Source organism: Aedes aegypti, chromosome 2, assembly GCF_002204515.2.
Source record: "Aedes aegypti strain LVP_AGWG chromosome 2, AaegL5.0 Primary Assembly, whole genome shotgun sequence".
Taxonomy (NCBI): domain Eukaryota; kingdom Metazoa; phylum Arthropoda; class Insecta; order Diptera; family Culicidae; genus Aedes; species Aedes aegypti.
This window is the reverse complement of record NC_035108.1, coordinates 400,822,475-400,848,930: the sequence shown is the minus strand read 5'-3', so window position 1 is coordinate 400,848,930 and position 26,456 is coordinate 400,822,475. Positions and strand designations below refer to the sequence as shown.

General features: G+C 38.5%; 1 protein-coding gene across 6 annotated transcripts in view; it reads left to right on the top strand.

Annotated features, from left to right (window-relative positions):
- The window catches only part of LOC5577899 (Niemann-Pick C1 protein), a 147,003-nt gene that overhangs the window by 105,096 nt on the left and 15,451 nt on the right, over nt 1-26,456 (top strand). For 2 of the 6 annotated variants that reach the window (XM_021847147.1, XM_021847145.1), the window contains 5 exons: nt 10,894-11,073; nt 11,141-12,991; nt 13,064-13,933; nt 20,451-20,530; nt 21,721-21,772. In XM_021847147.1, coding sequence (XP_021702839.1) covers nt 10,894-11,073; nt 11,141-12,991; nt 13,064-13,933; nt 20,451-20,530; nt 21,721-21,772 — 3,033 coding nt within the window. Of the gene's footprint in view, nt 1-10,893; nt 11,074-11,140; nt 12,992-13,063; nt 13,934-20,450; nt 20,531-21,720; nt 22,241-26,456 lie in introns of all 6 variants that reach the window. The other 4 variants (XR_002500864.1, XM_021847148.1, XM_021847149.1 and 1 more) reach the window with 4 other exon arrangements.

Here is a 26,456-nt window from a genome sequence, read left to right as displayed (position 1 = left end):
ATTTTGCTGATTTGAAGAGCTGTTAGATGATTTGACAGCAAATAAACAGAAATACAGAATGATAATACTGACATCTAAATTAGAAAAAAAAAATCAGATGGATTTTCCATCGAAAATTGAAATTCAAGGTAAAAGCAATATTCTCCGTCCCAACCTCACCTATCTAAAATAATCTATCCAGCCCAATGTAAAACAAAACCAAAACAACGCCATAATGGGTTCCGGGCAATTCGATCGGATAAACCTTAAGTAACTGTTTGTAAAACGCCTCTAAAAACAGGAAATCTTCCTAGAGTTCTTGATTACGATTCAATATCAAGCACCAGTTCAATAAAATTTTGTGAAATATTGTGTGCAACACTATCATCCAAAGAATTGCTGTTCCATGACTCGATATTTCCATGAGTCGATGGTCCCTTCAATATCGACTCATGGAGGTTTCACTGTATCTAGATATTTTGTGCAACACTATGGCTTACGTAAAACAAACTTGCTCCTGGTGGATCACTTGTCAATGCGGTATATAAAAAATCGACAAGGCATGTTTGATAAAATCTCAAACTATATTACTTAGTACAGACAGAAAGCGAGGATGTGAAAGAGGAGCGTACGCGTTGAAGGTCTCTCCATGCATGTTGTATGAAAATCGCGCTTACCTGGCATACTGAAGCGATGCGAAGAGGGATGGAAAGTGTGGTCAAGCGTGAAAGCAGTTCGTGTGGTGCTTCGACGCGCGAAAACGCTAGAAGATAATTTGAACTATTATTGGCAGCACTAATATTGCGCGTGAATTTCGAACTGATGAAAACAGTTGGGAGTAAACTAAATTAACAAACACAAAAAAAAAGTTCTTTTTTATATTTGAAAAAAAAAAATGTGTGCTTTGTACCACTGAACTGATCTTCTATATATAAATAAAAATGGAATGGTGTTTGTATGTCACGAAATGGCTCACGAACGGGGCAACGGATTTGGATGATTCTTTTTCCATTTTGTTCGTCAAGGGTTCCGACGTGTTTGTGTGTATAAAAGTTCCAGGATGTTCACCGGGAAAGTAGGAAAAACGGGACTGAACGGAACTGTCATTTTGTATGGGACGATTCATAAGGGTTTTCAACAGCCTACTTGATGGCAAGACGAAGTTTGCCGGGACCACTAGTATATAATAAAATTACCCAACTCAAAATTATCACTCGGCCATTCCGTAGAAAAAAAAAAGAAAACCATGGTTTTCTGGTTGTGCACAATGTTCCTTGACTTATAAATAAGAGAGTCGATTTGTTATCAATCATTAAAACCATAGCTTTTACTTTAATAAAGCGGGAAATTGCTCTCAAATTTAATCGATTATTACCCGTTCGGAAAATCAATATTTACTTAAAAATTTACTGCAATTGGAACCATTCGTGATCTTGTTTATAATATCGATGATTCAAGTTTAGAAAAGATTCCCATAAACCATTTAAAGTACTCGTAGAAAAGGTATGCAATTAACATACTATTTCATTCCATAGATACAAACATGATATTATATCTATAACTAGTGTATTGTTTAAACTTCCAGTCGTCGCGCGGTTCACCACCGTCAAAACCACCACACTGCTGTTGTGGACGAAAAGCGAGTTTTTTTTTTCAAAAGTCTTGTACAAAATACAACAGCGCGACGACTGAAGTGTTAAGTGAATTTTTCGTTCATAACTGTAGAAGTTTAATAATTTAATTTTGATTGGAAAAAGGCATTCAATTTCAAAATTCTCAAAAATTATAACTTTTTTTGAAAAAATATTCGGTAGGCTTGATAGATATCATTTTTTTAATTTCTTTATTAGTATCATTTCAAACAGGGACGAAAAAAATCATGCTCACTATACTCAATTCGCTGACATTTATGCCTCCATCAAAGTAACCGCACCACCACCAATATGAGTGTACCAATGAAGATGGCACAAAAGTAGATGAAGAAAACAAACAACGATGCCCGTGTGTCGTTGGTGTTTTTGATTATCAGAAGCAGAAGAGTGTCAGTTTTAGTAAATTGATTATCAATGAGGTTCATATTAATTATACAATATTCTGCTATACGGGTAATGAACGATCCGATGCACGGAATCGATTATATTGACGCGTCTTTAGTGTGCTTCGTGCAAAAATTACAACTTCCCGAAGCGGAATGTGAAAAAGTTAAGCTGGTTAGAATGAATATCATTTTTTGTTTTTGATACTCATAAAGCGGTTGAGTATCAGCAGGCTTAAAGGAAACCGAAAATCTTGCGGCAAGCGCTTTGCCAATCTTTGTTGTGTTGTCAAGGTGAGGATAAAAACAAATAAAAATCAACGAAGATTCAACCCAGCAAGTGTCAATATAAGCGAGGGTAGATTGAGTATTTTCGTCCCTGATTTCAAACATTACATTCATTTCTTCTGTGTGTTCTGTGTTATTAGACAACACTATCATCCTAATTCGGTAAAACAAATTTAAGATTTTATTAACAACATATTACATTTCATTTGCTGTAGCAGTTCAGATTTTTTACAGGTGAGTTGATTTCACCTGCTTATAAGAGAAAAAACACGTTTTCAATTTACTTAACTTAACTTAACCTAAAAATATAACGCATTAATCGATAGAAAAACAATAGAAGATTGTAACGTTTTTGCCTGAAATTATCAATTATTTTATTTGACATTTGTTCCAATATTTCAACATTGGATATTTTATGTAACACATTAGTACTATACAAGGGAGGGGCCCAGATAGCCGTAGCGGTAAACGCGCAGCTATTCAGCGAGACCAAGCTGAGGGTCGTGGGTTCGAATCCCACCGGTCGAGGATCTTTTCGGGTTGGAAATTTTCTCGACTTCCCAGGGCATAGAGTATCTTCGTACCTGCCACACGATATACGCATGCAAAAATGGTCATTGGCATAGTAAGCTCTCAGTTAATAACTGTGGAAGTGCTCATAAGAACACTAAGCTGAGAAGCAGGCTCTGTCCCAGTAGGGACGTAACGCCAGAAAGAAGAAGAAGAAGGGAGGAAGCCTCAGAATCATTTTCAAAATTTTATTTTGAATTCTCTGAAGAGCTTTTTTTCCTGGTTACAATCACAACAGCTAGTCCATATTGGTACAGCATACAACATGGTTGGCCTGAAAATTTGTTTGCATATCAAAAGCTTGTTCTTAAAACAAAGTTTTGATTTTCTATTAATAATGAAATAGAGACATTTTACATATTTGTTACATTTGACTTGAACGACCTCAATGTGATTTTTGAAAGTTAAATTCTTATCTTGCATGAGCCCTAGATACTTACCTTCATCTGACAAATTTATTGGAACCCCTCTCATCGTGACAACATGTCTACTTGAAGGTTTCAAATAAAGAGCTTTTGGTTTATGTGGGAATATTATTAGTTGAGTTTTGGAAGCATAAGGAGAAATCTTCCATTTTTGCAAGTATGAAGAAATAATATCCAAACTTTTTTGCAATCAACTACAGATGACACGCAGGCTTCGTCTTTTGGCGGAGAGGCCTGTGTCATCTGCAAACAAAGATTTTTGACATCCCTGACTCTGGTAAGTCAGATGTAAAAATATTGTATAATATTGGTCCCAAAATGCTGCCTTGGGGAACACCAGCTCTTACAGGAAGTCTTTCAGACCTGAAGTTCTGATAATTAACTTTAAATGTACGGTTTGACAGATAACTTTGAATTATTCTAACAATGTATGTTGGAAAATTAAAGTTTTTTAATTTTACGATCAAGCCTTCAGTGCCAAACACTGTCGAATGCTTTTTCTATATCTAGATAAGCAAGACCAGTAGAATAGCCTTCAGATTAGTTGGAACGAATCAAATTTGTTGCACGTAAAAGTTGATGAGTGGTCGAATGTCCATGGCGGAATCAGAACTGTTTATTGGCAAAAAATGAATGTTCGTTGATGTGGGCCATCATTCTGTTCAAAATGACTTTTACAAAAAGTTTACTGATGGAGGAAAGCAAACTGATTGGACGATAGCTAGAAGCTTCTGCAGGATTTGTGTCTGGTTTCAAAATTGGTACAACCCTAGCATTTTTTCATTTGTCAGTAAAATATGCTAATTGAAAACATTTGTTAAAAATATCAACTAAGAATGATAAGCTACTTTCTGGAAGTTTCTTGATGAGGATGTAGAAAATTCCATCATCGCCAGGAGCTTTCATATTTTTGAATTTTTTAATAATAGTTCTCATTTGTTCCAAATCAGTATCCCAGGAATTTTCGAAAACGTTCTCTTGATTGAGAATATTTTCGAAGTCCTGAGTAACTTGATTTTCTATTGGACTAGTAAGACCTTAATTAAAATTGTGCGCGCTTTCAAACTGCATAGCAGTTTTCTTCTTCCAATGCCGGTATTGGCTTCTAAGGGTTTTTTCTTTTAATTTTAGATAATTTCCAAAAATGCTTAGAGCCAAGGTACAATTGAGAAATTTTATTTTCAAAATTTTTGTTTCTTAATTGAGAAAAACGTTTATAGATTTCTTATTTATTCTGTTATATTTTTCTCCAATTTTTATGTTGTTCCGCCCACGCATTTACGGATCACCCACAGTGACGGATCACTTTGGCGTTCAACATCGAATAACTTGCCCAAAACATAAACGTTTACGTAAAACATATTTTTCCCATGTTATACTATTTGTCTTCTACCATTTGTAATGTTCAATCGCTAAATAACGGTGTATTTGACAAATGTTTATTTGGTACCACACAGCTATCATTATATGGTCGTTTTCTGTAAGAAGTGACGTCAGCATTCATAAGCTCCCACAGGTGGTAAAATTCAAATGTTATAGCATAAAACATGCTCGTTCGCTTCGATTCAGTATGAATTCGTCATTGGAAAACATTTTTCTTGATTGTTGATTCTAAATACCAAATATTAGCACTTCTAAATAGTGATCCATAATATGGACCAGGAAATGATTGTTTACTACGGTTATGGATCACATCCAAAGAATGTAGATTTCTTCGCACGCCACGTCTTCCTGCTTGATGAGAAATGATTTTAACAAACTTGATACATTCTACAGAGTCGCCTTTACAGGCCTCTGTTGATGCGAATGGGACATGGGAAAGGAGAAGAAACCGAATAGAGCAGCCATGCGCTCTCTCTCTGGTTGCAGGCAGCATGCTGTTGCTGAAGCACAGAATCAATGAAAACAAGGAGCGCATTGAAACTCTTTCGAAACCTCTCCCAGTATGCCATACCATTTTTACCTCTTCTCTTCTCTTTTCGCCAACACTTCACTTCACTTCTCTTCTCTTTCAATATGTCATCGCCCTTAGACTCCGTACAACTCTTCGATCGAGAGCAAAGTTCGCCATCGCACGAAGTTAACCATCACAAGACGCTGATTAGACCGGTACTCATCTATGGGTACGAAACATGGGCCCTACGTGCAGATGATCAACGCACCCTTGATGTTTTCGAACGGAAGGTGTTGCGGACCATCAAAAGCGGAGTGCAGATGAAAGACGGAACGTGGAGAAGGCGAATGAGCCATGAATTGTACCAGCTGCTGGGAGAACCAACCATCGTCCACCTCGTAAAAATTGGGAGATTGCAGTGGGCCGAGAATGTCACCAGAATGCCTGATAATAACCCGGTGATAATGGTTCTCAATCCGACCAGCACAAAACGACGTTGTGCACACCGAGCAAGATGAGTCGATCAAGCTGAAGACGAAATGCTAAAAGATCGAGTAATGTGTGCTCATCTGGGAGATGTGCAACTATTTATAAAGACGATAAAGGGTTGTCCTCAAGGAGGAGTACTTTCACCCTTACGTACCAAGGTTTTGAGGTGATTGGATATGCAGACGATGCGGCTGTTGTGGGAAGTATGAATACACGATTTCCAATCGGTTATAAGCTGCACTAAACATGACTCTCAAGTGGTGTAGAAGAGAGGACTTGGATGTAAATGCCCAAGGATGGAAAGAAATCAGCTCTAACGACAAACAACACAGTATTTGAATGGGTCCAAGAGGGCCGTCGCTCTTGCAGCAACATGATTTCAACACCTCGCCACGCGCGCTAATCATAGATACATCGAGCATCCGATAAACTGTTTGTCGTTGGACAAAGGGTTTGTCGGATATTGTAACAAGTTGCGATTAATGCGAATCAATTTAAAATTCACGGATAAACAAATCGTGGAGTGCAATAAAAAAAATCCTCCAAAATTATGACTTTGATTCGCGAACAATTGATCGTCAGCTTACAGGCCGAGCGATTCATTTTTCGCGGAGCAGAGTTTGTTGTGGTGGCTTGACAACTAAGCGTTTATCGTTGTTGCTATGATCGCATGATAAAGAACAACCACGATGCATAATTTTTTTTATCATGATCACTAGATTTCCATCCTTGTAAATGCCTCTAAAATTAATATGGTTCCTTTTACCAGATGGAAACAATTACTCTAACACAGCCTTCTCTGGAAGGAGTCCTGGTTCGGTTTTCCGCTCTACAGAAAAAGAAAAAAAAGACGATCTGCGGACCCTTCACAGAATGCGAGACAGACGTCGGGCAGCCATGGACTGGGTCGAATGGAGACGTCTCCTACGTACAACTGCTGACTGATACATGATACTGATACCTGTCACACGATATATGAATGCAGAAATTCTTCATTGGTTCATTGAATGCAGAAATGGCAACCTCGTCAAAGAACGCTCTCAGTTGATAACCGTCGAACTGATATTAGCACACAACGCTGAGAAACTTGCTCTGTTCCAGTGAGGACGTAATGTCAAGAAGAAGAAGAAGGAGTAACCATCGAAGAAACCAAAGGAAGAATTCCTACAGCGAGGATACTTCGCCTAAGATTTTCATACGACCGTTTCTATGAAATACTTCTAGAAAAAGCTCTTATGAAAATCATATTAACTTATTATGGACCATTATCGCCAAGAACGAACAGCTTTATTGGCTTCTACCCGAGAAGTCATTCAAAGCGTATAAAAATCAAAACATTTTCTTCTGAAAAAAAGTCATAATAGTTAGGAACTCAGCGTAGGAATCCTTGAGGAAATTATCAAAGTTCGACGATCTATTTCTAGAATATTGGTGTCATCGGCGATGGAGCTCAGAATTCTAGATTCAGTATTGTCAATACAGCAATACTGTATTGATGTTTGTTGATGAATATCTGCAGCCATTAGGATTGGATTTCAATATGTCGACTAATCGGCCTGCTTATTTTTCAAATGTTTCTCAAATGTGCAATAACAGCCCAAGCTTCTCAATCGATTCGCCATCCGACTACCATGATTTTGGATACTTTCAACATTCTTCAGTAGGGTCGATGTACCAATAGCCGCATAGCTAAGAACAAATATTCGTATAAAATCGAAAAATAACACTAGCGTCATTATTTTTACATCATCTGAAAGCTTTTCATCTTGGTTTTGTTGGAAAAATATGAAAACTACGAAAACTCATATGTTTGTATTTATTACCGCTTGTGCCACTATAGGAATACATGTGCCTATAGTAGCACTATTTCTAATTTCTGTTCCTATAGTAGCACTAGCATCACGGCGTTGGCAAAATACTAATCAAAACCGTATATTTGCAAAGCTTTTATATTTTTCCTTCAAAGTGTGGATCAAAAGCTTTCGTTTGATGTAAAAAAAGTTCGTAATTCATTAATTATTTCGTATAATAAAAAATAATTTCTCTCAGTAGTGCTACTATAGGAACAATAGGTTTACTATAGGCTCAAGGGAGCTCAAATTTTAAGCAAAACTAATTATTTCGATCATTTATTAAATAAAATCAAGCTGTGTATCAATGGTACTTAGACAAATAGCTCCTGACCTTCATGTCAAAAAATATTTTGAAAAGATTTATAGCAAAACGGCCGTGAAAAGCCGCTAGTGCGACTATAGGGGACTGTCCACTAAGGGAACACTGACCCTAGTAGTTCTTTTTGTTCTCTTCGGCATCTGGATATACATTTCGCAACGTTTTCACAGCTTCCCTATATGGTGTAGTACTAGATTCGTTTATTTGTTTACTTACTATTTGTTAGTTTGGTGCTTATTCTTCTTATGGACCAATGCACGAGTTCACTATTTGACGTTTGAGCGGAGCCGTGTTATTTATGTGGCCATGGTAGCAAGTGAATTCGGCACCGCTCAAATGTCAAATTCGTAAACTTGTGCATCGGTCCATTGGGCTTTCAACTCAAGGAATACAATTTTTGAGAATACTTAGAATACTACCAGACGTGGTGGGGATTGCTTATCAAACCTTCCGGTCCGCCTCATAGTTACGTACTATTTGGTGCTGGGTGTAGTTCTTGTTTTTCCAGCTGTATTGAAAAGCATGAGACATAGTCTTTGGCATACAATCGGGTCTTTCTTTAGCAGAAAAGAACCGAAATGTCTATCGACGACCGGTGATTGCTAGCAGATATAGTGGAGAGCTTGTCTTGATACGTTCATCGCTTCAAGCTAGTTGAAAAACTGAATACACTGATTGCCTGTCGATCAGAGCCGAACTAGGCATAGATCGTCTACATACATCTGAATCTACATGTCTTACATCGTTCCAGGTGGGAGTTATCTGATATGTGAATATGGTACCATAACAGAATTTTCCATCTGAACGAAGTGATAAATCATAATATTCCGCAAACTGTATCACACATCTACAGAATGTATTGCGTGAAGTTAAGACACAGCAGAGTATTGGGTACATAGGACCAAGTCCCTGCCGGGTGGCGCGAAACTGATGAGCGATAGACAATAGAATCAACAACACTGCCATAAGGGATAGTAAGCATGTGACTATTGTCGAAACTATGATTAGGAGGCAAATCAACATCCCAAGATCAAATTTTTGTTACAACCCAATGTAGGTATTATTAAATTAGGCTGTAGAAAATGATAAATATCTGATCACTTAGGAACCTTGCAACAGGTAATAAATGCCCGTAGTCTGTTTTATTCGAATACACATGTATAAATTGTTAAAATTGCCGAATCATACGCGGAATTTATTAAACGGATCATGAAATTAGGACTTAAATCATAATGATGATAGATTATCAACTTTCCTTTCGTCTTGCTATTTGTTACCGTTAGAATCACCAAACTGATTGGTTTCCCACTACTTACACCAATACAACAGCACGAAAACTGAAGTATCATAATCGCGCGTTGGAACTTTCAATATCCATATATTACATCAATAGTGAATTCTTGTATGTAGCCAGTATAAATAACAGAATCATCAACTTCTTGAACATTCTTCAACTGAAAACAGGATGCTTGTTTTATCAAACATGCTCAATCTGCACCTAAAATCTCGGATCCAAATAGTTTTCTAAATAAAAATTGTATCTAAATAAAACGTGTAGGCCAACAAAACATAATTGAGTAGGAGTTTACAAGTTACTTAGCACATGAAAAGCAGTTTAAATTAATCTATTACTAGATCAACACTAATGCTCACATTTTTATATTCTCACTTCATCATGGTCCTCATTGCTCGAGCGGAGACGAACACCCTGGAGATGGAAAAATCGACAGCGCTACGATAAGGAAACGTAACAGATGAGAAACTATCGATACATTTATCAATTATAAAACCCCGTTTTAATGTTAACACTTTGTTTCTGTTTTTTCTGTTTTTTTCGTTTCAGCAATCAAATAACCGAACCAACTCTACTATCTTTTCGTTTCTTCTTCGTTATACTTATAGTCCTTCTGGCACTGAACCGAGTGGTGCGCCTTCCGCTTTCTTACTGGTGCTGTTTTTCCTGTACATTTGGCATAGTGTCGGAGGTGGTGTACTGTATTTGCTATACAACGCACTACTTTCGATATTGTGCTTGGCGTATGGGGAAGCAGTACTAGTGGTGAAGCGGAGGGCGCCATTCGGTTTAGTGCCAGAGGGACTAAATCTATTTAATGTATCTGAAGCTTGTGGGACCGCTTTAATTCCGGCGCCTGCTTGTGGAAGATCCCGGTGTGCTAAACGGTATAGGACATGTTAACGGGGGAGGCTTGGTAGGTCCTCACCCAGCCCGTGTCTAGATGGGCGGATAATTGTCTGCCAGGGTGTGGATTGAGCAATTACAATTACAATACTTAGAATACTACCAGACGTCGATTACGCTATTGTTACGTGATTGATTTGATGCAACTGATCTATGAAAAACGTGCCTGTTATCATAAAGCACCTAAATGGATCTGATAGCAGATAATACTGCCGTCTGCAATATCATGAGATGTGAAATATGACCAGACAGTAGTAAATACCAGCGGGATTATGAATGCAACACTGGTGGTGTTTGTTTAGCGTCTTATCTGCATCCATGACATGGAAAAGTTACATTGAAGGCTCTTGCTAATGAGTTATATTTATTGTTCTACATTGATTTTCGTTTGAGTTAAACCCTTTTAGAGCATTTACCTAGCTAAATAAGTCGTCTTAATAGAGATTAACACAAATTTTCACAACCTTTCTAACTCTTATTCGCTAAATTCATGCTCCTTTTCAGAACCCAAAATCACTGTGTCACATTATACAGATACAATACCATAATTTTGTTGCTTGCTAATCTCTAACCTTTAATCGCTAAATACTGGTAGTTACAAACGCTCAAATTACTAATAGTCGTTGTCTTGTCCCTAAATCCACACTGCTAACCTGCATCCCAATCGTTGTCTATAGATAGTGCCTGTACAGACGAATGTTCAATACAAGTAGCTCAATATGTTGCACGTAAGATGTCACACTTAACTAATGCTATACCTTCTTCGACAGCTATAAAGTTTATCCTTGCCCTCGAATGACAATCATTAACTCCGACATCTCTCCCCTCAAAAAATGCACAGGTGCCACATGGGATGGCGAGCAGGAGCTCCGACCGCACCCGAACACCATCAACGGCGATGACGACGCCGAATCCGGATACTTTGAGCGGCTAGGCGCCAAAACGGAAACCGCTCTGGAGAAGTTCTTTACCGCCTGGGGTACAACCTGTGCCAAACATCCGTGGATCGTGCTGCTGTGCGGTATGTCTCTGCCTGCGCCAATCCCCAAACTGATCTAATTGCTAAAGACTTCCATCATTTCTCACAGGTCTTCTGTTCATCGTGGCCATGGGATTCGGAATCAAATTCCTGCACATCACCACCAACCCGGTCGAGCTGTGGGCATCACCCAACTCGCGGTCCCGTATCGAGCGGGAATACTTTGACTCGCACTTTGAACCATTCTACCGAATCGAACAGCTCATCATCAAAGCGGAGAACCTGTCGAACGTTGTGCACAACACTTCCAACGGGGTCATCGAGTTTGGTCCGGTGTTCAACAAGCAGTTTTTGCTGGACATATTCGAGCTGCAGGAGTCGATCAAGAAGATTGAAGCAACTACGGCAGACAACAGGACCATCGGATTGCAGGATATTTGCTATGCACCACTTACTGCGGAGTACAGAGGACCTACTCAGACGGAAGACTGCGTGGTGCAATCGCTGTGGGGTTACTTCCAAGACGATATCGACACTTTTGATGCCGAAGATGAAGATCCACAGGGATTCCCGGTGACTTATCTTGATAAGTTGATGCAATGCTTCGGCAATCCTTACAATCCGGAATGTTTAGCTCCCTACGGTGGTCCGGTAGATCCCGCCATTGCTCTCGGTGGCATTCCTCAACCTGCCTCAGCGGAAGTGAAACCAAAGTATGAAAATGCAAATGCCGTTATATTGACGTTCCTGGTAAAGAACTACCATGACAAGAGTAAGCTCTCGGCTGCACTGACCTGGGAGGAGAGTTATGTGGCCTTCATGAAGAATTGGACTAAGGCTAACATGAGCATAGCATTCACCTCGGAGCGATCCATTGAAGACGAGTTGCGACGAGAATCTCAGTCAGACGTTTCGACTATTCTAGTCTCGTATATCATCATGTTTGCTTACATCGCTGTTTCGTTGGGACACGTGAATCAGTGGAGTCGAGCGCTTATCGATTCTAAGATTACGCTTGGTCTTGGTGGTGTTATAATTGTGCTGGCTTCCGTCGTAGCCTCCGTAGGCATATTCGGTTACATCGGACTTCCAGCAACGTTGATCATCGTTGAAGTCATTCCGTTCTTGGTACTCGCCGTCGGTGTAGATAATATATTTATCCTGGTTCAGACTCATCAGAGGGACACCAAAAAGCCAACGGAGACCCACGCTGAACATATCGGACGAATTCTCGGCCGAGTAGGACCATCGATTCTGCTGACAGCGGTCAGTGAGAGCTGTTGCTTCTTTTTGGGTGGCCTTTCTGATATGCCTGCTGTTCGTGCCTTCGCTTTGTACGCCGGTATGGCCTTACTGATTGACTTTTTCCTGCAAATCACCTGCTTCGTGAGTCTGCTGGCGTTGGACACTGCTAGACAAGCTGACAATCGTTACGACGTGCTGTTCTTCTTGCGGGGATCGAAGAAGGACGTCCCTGTGAATGCCAACAAGGAAGGCCTGCTGTACAAGTTCTTCAAGAGCATCTACGTGCCTTTCATCATGCAGAAGCCTATTCGGGTGGGAGTTATGGTCGTATTCTTTGGGTGGCTTTGCTGGAGCATTTCCGTGGCGCCTCACATCGACATCGGATTGGATCAGGAACTCTCGATGCCGGGAGACAGCTTTGTGCTGAAGTACTTCCGATATCTAGGAAAGTATCTCAGTATTGGACCCCCGATGTACTTTGTCGTGAAGAGTGGACTGAATTATTCGCAACCGTACGATCAGAACTTGATATGTGGCGGGCAAAACTGCAATCTGGACAGCTTGTCCACACAGGTTTACATTGCCAGCAAGCGGCCTACGGAGACTTACATCGCTAGGCCCGCCGCTTCGTGGCTGGATGATTATATGGACTGGTCAGCTGCGTCAGATTCTTGCTGCAGACAGTTTGGCAACGGATCATTCTGCCCTCATGATAGTAAGTAAAATGTTGATGCTCGAGATTAATAGAATTAAACCATTCGTTTGCTTTTCTCCCTTTCAACTTTAGTGACTTGTGACAAGTGTTCGATAAACCTAACATCCTGGAACCGTCCGACCGAGCCCAGCTTCCGAAGATACGTGTCCTTCTTCCTGCAAGATAATCCCGACCCCAGTTGTGCTAAAGCCGGTCATGCAGCCTATGGCAATGGAGTAAATCTCAAACAGCAACTGGCCAGTACGTACAACGATGTCGGGGCTTCGTACTTTATGGCATATCACACTATCCTGAAGACGTCCTCCGACTACTTCGAGGCGTTGCGATCGGCTCGAAAGGTTTCCGCCAATATTACCAGCACGATTCATGCAAAGTTGCGGCTCGAAGGACGCAGCGAGTCGGAAATCCAGCAGGTTGAAGTGTTCCCCTATTCGGTGTTTTACGTGTTTTATGAACAGTATTTGACCATGTGGCCGGACACGCTCAAGAGTATGGGCATTTCGGTGCTGGCTATCTTCATCGTGACATTCCTGCTAATGGGCTTCGACATCCATTCATCGGTGGTCGTCGTGATAACAATTACGATGATCGTGATCAACATCGGTGGACTGATGTACCACTGGAACATCTCTCTGAATGCCGTGTCACTGGTGAACCTTGTGATGGCCGTCGGTATCAGCGTGGAGTTCTGTTCTCATCTGGTGCACAGTTTCTCTGTTTCGCTGGAGGAAACGCGGGAAAAGCGAGCAGCCGATGCACTGACCAAAATGGGCAGCTCGGTGTTCTCCGGCATCACGTTGACCAAATTCGGTGGAATTCTGGTGTTAGGCTTCGCCCAGAGCCAGATCTTCCAAGTGTTCTACTTTAGGATGTATCTGGGCATCGTGCTGTACGGTGCCGCCCATGGTCTCGTGTTCCTGCCGGTACTGCTGAGCTATATCGGTAAGTAGTGAAAGGTGGTTGTGTGACAAGTCCGAAGCGCAGATAACCTGCCGTTTGTGAATGTCTGATGTTCGAGTATTGCCCCCCCTAGAGTAAATTTTTCTGTTAATATTATTTTAGAATAGTGAAACGTCCTTTTACCTTTTATTTGTATACACCACTAGACATGTAGAATAAAACATTTTCCAAATTGAAACAAAACCAACCCAAATGTGTCGATATAAATGTCACTGAGAGAACGCTCGTGTAGTGTTACGATCTAACTCCTTAAACAAGTACACCCGAAAACATTTATTCATGCCAGTTTTTAAGAACTAACAGTGTTTTGTTTACTGCATGCTAGGAAGTATTCGTTTGGCTATTGTTCATGGAAGTTGAATGGTTGTGCAAGTCTCAGGATTGTGTGATGTGTGAAAAAATCGTTTTGTTTGTGTGATACTCATCTTATCGGCTTATTGTTTAAGGAAACGTCCATTTATTACGTCACGCAAAAATAGGTACTTTTCAACTCCGCTCTACAGTATCGAACAGGAAAAAATATCGAAGCCATTTTCCCATGCCAAAACATTAGATAGTCATATCTCCACCGTTTTTCAACTGATTAGTTCAATTTTTATTTGACGAACTACAATTGTTTGATGCTTTTTAAAAAACTATGTAGAAACAATTGATTTAAAAGTTACAGATAAGCTGAATATTGTCAAATAAAATGCACCAAGACAAAAAGTGATGTAGCAAAAATTAACACGTTTTGGTGTTTTCAGCGCATTTCTTCCTTATCACGCAATGAAACAAATGCACGAAGACATTATGAAACCGTAACCCCAGACCGTTATTATCAGAAAAAAAACTCCATTTAATATGTGCTCACCAGTCGTTCTTTAAGGCTCAGTTGCATATCTGGTCAAAATTGTAACAACAAAAAACAATCGTAGGACCCGTTTTGAAGTTACGCCCTTTTGAAATTAACAAATTCAAAAGAAATGAATTATATTCAAACTGTTTTTTTTGTGTGCCACGTCTATCAAAATATATACCATCCAAACTTCATTCATAATTGATTTGTCTAGTGGTTTTTAACTCCTAAACGGATTTCCGAATCACATGATTGACCAAATTTAGAGTTACGTCCTTTTTAAGGCGTAAGCATTAAAAATTAGCTTTGATTAAATTGAAGAGGCATTCTTATCATTAATCATGTTAAAATATTGTCAATGATAAACTGCAATTACATGTCATAAAAGTTTTTCAGCATCTACTGAGTTCTCGTAGGCTCGAGCGCTTCAAGGCATTACGGAGCGAGTTTGATCATGCAACTAAATTATTTATTGTCTTATCTTATCTTATGGAAATTTACTTACGTTTTGATACATTTCACGTGCAATACTTAGTTACATGTTGTATTACAATGCGCAAGTATACCTCAATTAACATTTCCAGCTTTCAAGTTTTTAGTTGCGGGTGGCTATCCTTGTTATACCTTGTTAATTTTCTTGTTTCCGGATTTGATTTTTTAATCAATTCTTTCTAAGTCTCACAGTAAAATCTAATTTTGTTACCATTCATTTTAAATTCAGTATAGTGTTTTAAATAACAAGAAATTGAAGACAGGAAAAGATAATGAAAAGTATAGAGTATCTGTTTATATATTGTTCGACGGAGTTCATCATCGTTGCAAATGTTAAAAGTTTGTCTTACCATTTAAAAACTTGTTGCATAGTCATACACAACCCGAAGATGATTTTCAACTTGACCATAAGCTAATACACGAAGACGAAGAGAGTTCAAGATAACAAAACTTGGAAAAAGTCGTCTAAAATGTACGATTACTTTTGTTTGCCTTTACCAGTTATGACCGATTGAAATAAAAGCTTACAAAAATATATTTCGAAAATTTATTCAAACAGACACAAGTCAGAAAAGTAACCAACTTACTAAATCCTACGTGTTTCGCAGACGAAAACGCAGATGCTCTAAACCTACTCCGGTTTTCATTTTTAGTACGTTTAATTTCAGGATTTACAAAACGGCGTAAGTAAGATTTTCAAATTAAGCAACCTAACCATTACATTCATCGCTCCGTTATATGGAGAGACAAAGTGACTTAACCATGAATCAAAGCAACATACTACTTGAGTCGATTTTACTTTGGTACAAAAACGACGTAATGAACTAAATGAAACGGCTTATCATAATGTCACACAATTTTTGTTGGAAACTACCTCTATTATTTTAACGCGAGCTGATTGCATACAAAATTTAAGCGATGTACACGGCGAAAAAAATTTAAGAAGGGGTTTTATTTTAAAACAATTTTAGAACACATGTTGTGATTCTTCTTAATTAATTTATCTCAAAACCGTATGAAAGTTACTTACGTCGAATTTGAAAAAGTAATCAAGATATTTAGTTTATATTATAACAACATAATAACCAACTGCGCCACAGAACCATTTACAATTTTTACGAGACCAAACTGCAAAAGCATAGAATTCATAAACAACTAATGTTTTAGCGTATTGTAGCAGTTGTAACTTGAACATTCCAATTTCTAGTTATAATCTATGTTGAACTGGAAACGCTTTGTGTGAGTTGTTGTGTACAAACAAGTTCTGCACGAGCTACGATATTTAGTATTTGATAAAACAATATAGTACTGGATAATCCCTACTTTGAAACATCTTTCAAGTACTGCTCACTTCCACTTGATTCATGTTGTACTGCATAACGGGGTTAGACTCGACCAAAAAGATAGATATCGGCAAAAAAGATGCAGCAAAAAGGACGGATGACAGCAGCACACAAAATTAAGCTGAAGTTCCTCGAAAATGTACATTGAAGATGGTATGCTACTCCCAAGCTACATCTGTTGGTTCCCTGTACAATTTCGATGATTCTTGTCAATCACGGAGTAGCAACTACGAATTGTACGGTCATCAATGCTCATGCTCATTAGTTCGTGGGCTTCAACGCCGTGCAGTTAGTTTTGTCAGGCAGTTTAGCGCATCGAGTCACCGGGGGGTGGGTTGGGTTCGTTTGGCATAATAGTAGTCATTTGGCATAATGGATATTTGGCATAATCATTGAAAACTGAGTTGAGGAAATGTTTTTGATACTAGGTACTTACATTCCTACTACCGCAATTTGATGGTTTGTGCGCACCATTGAAAATCTGACAATGCTGCTTTATTTTTGGCATTATCTTTGCTTACATTTTCATAAGTGATTTTTCCTTCTTTTGATCATAGGATGTTCTTTCTAATTAAGTTGTCAAACCTAGTGATTTGCATTGTAACTACTAATATTTTTAATTGACAATTATGCCTTCTCTCCTACATTGGCAATATAACTGCTAACACTTTCATCGACGATTTTCCCTTCTTTTGATCGCAAGCCCCTTTTTGAGATAGCATTATTTGGTTTACTAATTTCTTTTCTTTTTGTTTTATGTCAAATGATCATTATGCGAAATGACCTTTAAGCCAAACATCTTTATGCCAAACGGGGTAGCCCCATGCTGCTATGCTATAAGTTTTTGAACTCATGTTTGTGGTTTTGACGTCACTATTTTGTCACTGTTTTGATGATTTAGGTCACTAAAGTCACTATTATGTTGCCGTATGGCTGCTGTCTGGCCGCTACCAGCCCTGCATCGGGCCTTAAGGGCGACTTTGGGCCTATATTTTCACAGCAAGTCAATGCCAGAATAATGAAAACAATGTGTGAAGTTTCAAGAAGAAAAAGTGTCAAGTTTCAAGAACACGTTATAACTAGCCAATAGATGGTCATAGATTAATATTTATCCCACAAACCATAAGATGCATCAAAAGAGTCAATGCTACCAAGCACGGAGGTATATTTTTTTTCTGATAATCTGATAATTTATTTGAATTAGTGGACTTATAACTTAAAACATCGTAACTTCAAAACGGGTTTCTCCTATTTTAAAAACATGTACATTGTCGTAGAAAACGGCTTTCGAGCTCAGATTTGATGGAGATTTTTGTTCTGAAAAGAACGGTGCGCGACATTTTGAATAGTTCCGGAAAATTGAAGTAATTTGTTGTTCGTCACTGGAAACATCAATGAATCAGTTAAAAATGAGAAGACATCGGATGGGTCTACGCCATTTGGCATAATACCGTTCGGCATAGAAGTTGTTTGGCTTTTTAGTCATTTGATATTATGGTCATTTGGCATTATTTCTGAAAAGAAGATACTGCAGTGGTAAGATCTTACTGTACCATAAGAAGCGTCATAAGATTTCATGTGCCTTCATTCTTTATATGCAATTTCATATCTTAGCTGTTGGACTGTTTACTATAGTTCCATAACCAAAAATGCTTTATGGTTTTTTTTTTTGACAAACGACGATCATTAAGAATATTCAGTAAACGTCGCCAACGTTCAACCGTTCTTCTGAAACATTCTCAAAAATCCAGAAATGAATCATTATCACCAAGATTGGACAATTTTATTGACTTTTAACTTAGTAGAATTCCGTAGTGTCGATGGGCATGTGGGTAAATCACGCACTCTCTGGTCTCGACGATCATGGTTCGATGCCAGGATGCATTTTTATTTTATTTTTTGAGCAATCTTATTCCATAAGATGCGAGCATTTCATAAAAAAGTCGTATGAAAATCAGAGCATGTAGCAAATAATCAAACTACATATATTGGTATAATTTTTGAAATTGCAGTTTCTTCTGCGTAGTATGTCCTGACAATAGAATGTATAACCGCAAATATTTATTGTCCATTATGCCAAATGACTTTTTGCCAAAAAGCTATTGTTCCATTTTACTATGTTTTTTTTTCTGTCCGATACTGTATAAACACGTTAGGCGGTGGAAATTAAAATTCTCATTCATTCTCTGACGTTCTTCCACATTCGCAAATTCGGGTTCAGGGACAAAATGTCGAATGACAAAACGCCGAAAGGACGAAACGTCGAAAGTGGCCAATTTTCAGCATTGTTTTCCAGATGTCTTATTTTTGTTTTGTCCTTTCGATGTGTTGGGATTCGACGTTCTGTTTTCGACCGCAAACTTGTCGTCATGTCTGCGACTGTATAAGAATGTCAAAAGAATAGAAGAGACGACTAGTTTCCATAAATACCACCTTTACACTTGAGCACAATGCGCTTTTTGTTCTCGAATCGTGACGTAATTTGTGGGCGCCATCTGATGGAAAATTGTGTGATAAAGGATGAAGTAGTGCTAGAACTGAATCGCGTTCTAATTTATTTGGAATATTTGGTGTAACATGGGGGTTGACATTACATAGTGAGCAGTTGAGACTTTTCCAAAGAGTTTTTGGAGAGATTTCTTCGTATATTTCGGCTAGAATGAAAATATTCATATTCATATCAACACATGTCAACGAAACTATTTCTAGATTTTATCCAGGGATTTTTGAAGGAATTTTCCAGGAATTCTATGCAAAATTTATCCAAAAATTACTCCATGTATTTCTATTAGGATTTCTGCCTAAATTACTCAAATATATTCTAAAGATGCTGAAAAAAAATATCCTTGGAAGATGCTAAAAGAACTCCACTAGAAAGTTTTTACGGTACTTTTTTCTTGATTTTTTCAGTAATATCTCCATAATTTACATTCAATCTCATTAAAAAATTCCTTTAGGGCTTTTTGTTAGTATTTTTTTGAGGGTTTGCAGCAGTAATTGTTTCAGCGATTACCAAAGGAATGTTCTAAGAAGTTTATATAGAAAATTCCTTTAAGCGGTTATTCGATAGTAGCAAATCTTATTATTCTTCTTCTTGGCATTACGTCCCCACTGGGACAAAACCTGCTTCTCAGCTTAGTGCTTCTGTGAGCACTTCCACAGTTATTAACTGAGAGCTTTCTTTGCCAAAATTGCCATTTTCGCATTCGTATATCGTGTGGCAGATACTATGATACTCTATGTTCAGAGAAGTCAAGGAAACTTCCATTACAAAACGATCCTGGACCGACCGGGGTTCGAACCCAGACACCTTCAGCATGGCTTTTCTTTGTATCCGCGGACTCTAACCGCTCGGCTAAGGTAGGCCCCTAGCAAATACAGGACAGCAAATTCAATTGCTTTCATATTACTATGCTCACTATGTCAAGCCTTCCCTTATTGCTTCTTAAGCAGCCCAAAATCTAATTGTTTACATTCTAGTACTACTTCGAACCTCCAGCATGAAAATCGTCCAACACTGTTTGCAACAGGCGATGACCACAGAGATCTAAAACCTATCAATGTTATCCACTCTAAAGTTTTTTGTTTTGTTTCTAACATAAAAAAGTCATCGAACGTGGTTCAATAACTGTGTCAAATTCCACAAATTCTAAATTATCTTTATCGTCTTTTTTCTCATCTCTTCCTGGCGTCTGTTTGGTATCGCCGTTACAAATGAAATGCAACCATGGGTAAAATTTGGTTCGCCATCCTTTGGGAAAATATCAAACCATCCAAATTGTACTACCCTCTCCCACGCATGTCATCGGCTATTCGCCAAATCCAGGCGCCCCCATCAACAAGGTGAAGCTGGCCAACCATCGACGGCAGGCACTGCAGGACACACAGGAAACCTCTCTCTCAACCGTAAGCAAACCGCTCCGTACTAGTTCTAGTTGTTTTTGCTATGATTGTTGCACTAGAACCATTATCCATCCGACGACGGACCCATTGCTTAAGCGCACCAACTCGGTACTAGAATGCACGGCCACTGTTAGCGATAATATTGGTATGAAGAGCATCTGTTTGGCACGTTCCCCCAAAAGTGGCACTCAACCGTCCGACGGTCATCGGCGGTACTACTTCGGAACGTTGTCTGTACATAGTGATGGCACAAGCAATCATTTATCGGGTAGTACTAGGAGGAACGGTAAAACTCGGATCGGGTTGGTGAACTTCTGGCAACGAGTAGTGCGTTTATGGAGCGGCAACACTTTCCATCCGGCCAGCAACAACACAAACTACTCGAATCCGGATTACTACTTGGGGGCGACGCTAAAGCTTTAATTGTGCACTCTGATTAGTGTGTAGTGTAGTACTAGAGTAGAGTCATTATTCAACCGTGGTAATCATTATCATTTTCATTTAAATGTGTATTAACAGGATCCGCATCGCATGAATGTAAATCGTTTCATTTTAAATCATTCGTTTATTCATTTCTAAGAATATCTGTCAATTACGTCAACTATTTAAATTAATAACGTTTCAGTTCAGTTTAGACGTAATCAATGGATACTCTCTGTCATTTGTGGCGTGTTAGCTATAGCTTTCTTATGGATTTGACATTTATATGACATATTTATTTCTATTGTTCGATGTCCTTTCGCTCTATCCCAGACTAAAGTTTCGATAAACGTACCAAATCAAACTCTACTCTTATATACGTGGTGATAGGGTTTCCAAACCAAACTGATTGATTATTAACAAAGCATTCTCCAAGTATATATCTCTGAATCAGCTGAATCAGCTTTTACTGTACAAAACACGGATAGTATCACGGTTGCAGCGACTTAGCACGGGAAAATTTCCAGCATATACTGAAATTGCGAATCAAGCACAATCACCTCACAACAATATATCTGCCGTGCAATCAACTGCACATTCTAGTACCGCATTTCGGATCACTGAATAGAGCGAGTCCAACATAACCGCATCCTAGATTTAGTGATTCATCGCAATAGCCAAGTGCCAAGTGCTGTAAAATGCCCTGCCCTTCGTCCTCTGTATGATTTGTATTTCGCATTTCGTCTTGTTCTGTTCTTTTCCTTTTCTTACAGCCCAGGGATGAAAGAATCTTTGTATTTGACCGCATTGATGCCGATGTCCATGGTTATTAAGTATATACTTCATGTGGTAGTAGTAAATGTCGTAGATAAAACCAAACGCAATATACAAAAAGAAGCACAAATTCAACTGTCTGCTGCAATGATCCCACTGTTTGTGCGTCTATTGGTCCACCAATATTCGTAGGATGAGAACAATGAACATGTTTTTGCACAAGCTAGGATGTGATGTAACCTACGTGTTTTGTGTGAAACTCTGAGCAGTAGACAACAGCTGCACTAGACCAGACGAGTGAATTGACCTGGACCGCCGTTGTTTTAGAGAATGAATCACACAAGCTTGTAATGCTGTCTTCCATGAAGAAATCAACTTTCCCTACTCAGGACGTGCTCCTCCCCTTCCCACTTGTGTAGTTTCGAAGCTAGTTTTAGCAGTGTGAGCGTTGAATTGAACGAAACCAAAGAACAGTGAAAGAGTCATGAGCTGAAGTACTAGCCAGCATTTGTTCAGCAGGTTGGTACTAGAATATAGTAATCAGTAGATAGCTGAAGCAAGGAACGGATACTAGAGGAGATTTATATTTTTCTAAATATAGGTAGAAGTAATAGAGAGCACGTGTATATATGATTGCAATGATTAGAGTATATTCTAGAATAGGTACTAGATAGAAGATTGTCGTTTATGACATAAGGTCTTTTCGATATACTAACACTGACAAAATAATAAAATTCTGTTTTCTCCTACAAACTGGCTAAGCAATGCCTGTATCTCAACTTCTGGTGGTCCAAACTGGTTGAAATTCGAATGACGATCTAAAAACATACTAACAATCATCTGCAGCAATTTTTTTTATGTCCATTCAAGGGCTGGTGCTCAGTTTCTGATTAGAGATTTGGTCACTATTTCTAATTAAATCTCCAAAATATCTATTTTTATGGTAGGTCTCGGAGGGCTCTATTTTATCCAAAATGGTCTCTTATAGTCACATTTTTCATGTATATGCTTGCAGTTTAGTCGGTGCAAAATTCTACGAGCTCTAATAATACTTTCAGAGTTTATCACGAGACTATACCACATGTTCTTTAACTCAACATGTTTCATATGGATTGTTTCAAGAGTTCATCCTCCACTGACCCAACAAATTGCCTCAACTGTTTCGCGGATATCTATCGCGATCTTTACCAGGAATAGTTACTCGATAAATTTGACTCATAAAATTCCTCACACATTTCTCTACAAATTTATCAAGCATTCCGTTCAAGAATTATCTGCATTATTTTTTTTTTCAAATATATTGTGCTTATACTGCGCGGCGTGTGAGGTGAGACGAGTCGAATGAGATGACAATTGACGACTCGCTCCCATTTGATTAATATTAGGCGTATCACGTCACTCGAGGTGAAAGCGACTCGTCTCGACTTACACGCCACGCAGAATAAGCACATTTATCTAGTAAAAGCTCATTACTAAAGCAATTATGCCAAGTTTCTTCAGAGATTCCGTCGCATGTTTTCAGGAAATCTTACTGGACATTATTAGTTTCGTTATTTTCCAATTATCTTAGCTGTTTTTCGACTAAATCTTTCAAGACTTCCTCGAGAGGCCAGGAATTCTTTCGTTCCGGAGTTTTTCGGGTATCTACAGAATCTACAGGATCTTAATATTTCCATTTGAAATACCTGAATTTTTCAGGAGTTTCTATAATAATGTCTGTATTTTTTACCATTCCCTGGAAGAATTTCTAGGTAAATTCTTTGTGGACTTACTTGGAAATTTCTAAAAAAAAATCTGAAATAATTCCTCAAGAAGTCTTGGGCGGAATTCTTGAAGTTATTAGAGAAAAATAAATCTTGTACGCAAATTTTAAGGATATTTTATAAATCACCAGAGTAATTTCTGGAGATATTTTTAGAGAAATTATTGGTTGAATTCTTGAAGAAGTCCCAAACGGAAATCTTAGTAGAATTCCTAAGGAAGATTCTGATTCGTTACAGCGTCAAAAATAATAAATGAACCACACTCTGTTCCATAACTATAGATCCAAACAATTATGCTGGATTCAAGAACTATGAAATGAATTCAATTATTTTATTTTATTTCATCCGACATTCACGACAGGTATTTGAAATGTAGTTTATGTATCTTAAGTTTGTAGTCTTAATAAAATCATCAAATGATTTATATCTATTGAATCTTTGGTTACGTAACAAGGAGCTAGTTTTTGTTAAGGTTTTCTTTTTTCATTATCATGTTCATAAATGGAATTATGTATTAGTTTGCGTATGCTCACAAGCCCAGTTACTTTTGTATCAAACAACGTCTTGAGGTTTGTATGATTGATTCGGAGAATAATATATATTTTATTCAGCCATTTTTGAATTATAGATGAAACGCGGTATTTGAAACTTCAGTTTGGCCTTAATTTCTAAAGACTTTTTAATATGCTAACGTTAACGACAATCATTTGGAAAATTAAATAACATAATATGCTAAAAATTCACAATATTCTTAAATACACGGTTTTCAGCAACTCACGAAATTATAGCAGGTCACGGTACCGTAAAGAGCCGTAGTTCAGCGGACCTAAGACCCTAATGGAACATTACAATAACCAAAACGGCCGCTATGGAAAGCATAGATAGCGCCGTGTGTTTGACAGAACAGCAATGCTGTCACAATGTTAAATCCCATATACAGTGGCGCATTTGTTTTGATGCGGTGAGCACTGACAAAAACTACCTTCAATGATCCTTCTTCTTCTTTCTGGCGTTACGTCCCCACTGGGACAGAGCCTGCTTCTCAGCTTAGTGTTCTTATGAGCACTTCCACAGTTATTACCTGAGAGCTTACTATGCCAATGACCATTTTTGCATGCGTATATCGTGTGGCAGGTACGAAGATACTCTATGCCCTGGGAAGTCGAAAAAATTTCCAACCCGAAAAGATCCTCGACCGGTGGGATTCGAACCCACGACCCTCAGCTTGGTCTTGCTGAATAGCTGCGCGTTTACCGCTACGGCTATCTGGGCCCCATCCCTTCAATGATCCATTTCGCGCATTTTGGAATATTTCTAATCTATATAAATAAAAATGGAATGATGTTTGTATGTCACGAAATAACTTGAGAACGAGTCAAAGGATTTACCTGATTCTTCCACAGTTAGGTTCTTGAAGTGTTCCGACGTGTTTGTGTGTTTTAAAAACTTAAAATATACACCGGGAAAGTCGAAAAAACGAGAGTGAATATAACTGTCTTTTTGTACGAGACGTCACATGGCGCTTTTCAACAGCCTACTTGATGGCAAGACGAAGTTTGCCGGGACCACTAGTTGAAAATGAAAATGGTTGTAAATAATAATTGTAAATGCAATTGTAATGTACAGTCGACTCTCCATAACTCGATGTTCTATAACTCGATATACTCTATAACTCGATGGATTTATCGGTCCCTTCAAATTTCCATACATCGTGCTCTCCATAAGTCGATATTTCTATAACTCGATATCTCCACTAGTCGATGTCACGTGAGAGGGAAATTTCTCTCCATAACTCGATATCTATTTTAAAATCTATCTTATTTGGGGAAACGTGGTCTAATTCTTGTTTGGAGATGAAAAAATACTTGCAAGTTGTAATAAAAGTTGAAAAAACATGAAAATAAAAAAAAAAATATTGTTAGTCAAAATAATGTGATTTTTCGAGCATTTCGAAAAAAGTTTTCAAACAATAGTTTGTAAAGTACAATCAACAAAATAATACTACTTTCTTACATAGGCGATCATTTATGTATTAGAAATAAAAAAAAGTTCCTTCGATTCTGTAATTTTTTGTTTCGATACATTCTATAACTCGATAATTCTATAAGTCGATGGTCCCTTGAATATCGAGTTATGGAGAGTCGACTGTATTTACATCTCATACAGATAGCAGTATGGCCAAATTTTTTTTTCTCAAATTATTTTAAGTTTTAAACTTTTCCTAAATTTAGACAATTTTTGGACCAAAAGCGAGGAATTATGCGATGCGCTGAATTAGGCCACTTTTCGGCATACTATTTAATTCCAACTATGGAGCCACCTCACCTGTAAGGATGTATTAAGTGTGTATGGTGTACTAAACTCGACTAGTACATGACACTGAAGATGGCCGTACGCTTATGTTAAAAAACTATCACACAGAAATGAGTCAGCACGCTGAATATTTGCCATGTGTAAGTTGAATCGTTAGTGGCCAGTCAAAGTTCTGATCACGAGATTGCAATTCTGCTTTGACAGATTTGTAGTGTACAACACTGTTGAAAAAACCTCGCTTTTCGTTCACAACAGCAGCGTGGTGGTTCTGACGGCGGCAAACCACGCGACGACTGAAGTGTTAAATACTTCGCCACCCTTGGGGATGACTCAGTAATGTACAATTTTGTTTGACAACACGACTCCAAACTATTCCAGTATTGCTTATGCTGAGTTTCCGCCGTAGAGTTGATCTGAAGCTTTACCCAGCACTTCAAAATAGGAATAGATGGCTCAGGGCCAATGAAGTCATGCAATGCTCTATTGAGAGCTAGCTCATCAGCCAGTTCTTCCAGCGATGGAAGAATGACCAGGTGTCCTTACAAGGTTTACAGAGTTGATTGAACTCAGTTCCTCATTCCGAGTTCGACATGCGATAACAATCCTCGTTCTTCAATTGACCGAAGCAAGAGCTTTTATAGCAGCCTGACTATCTGAAT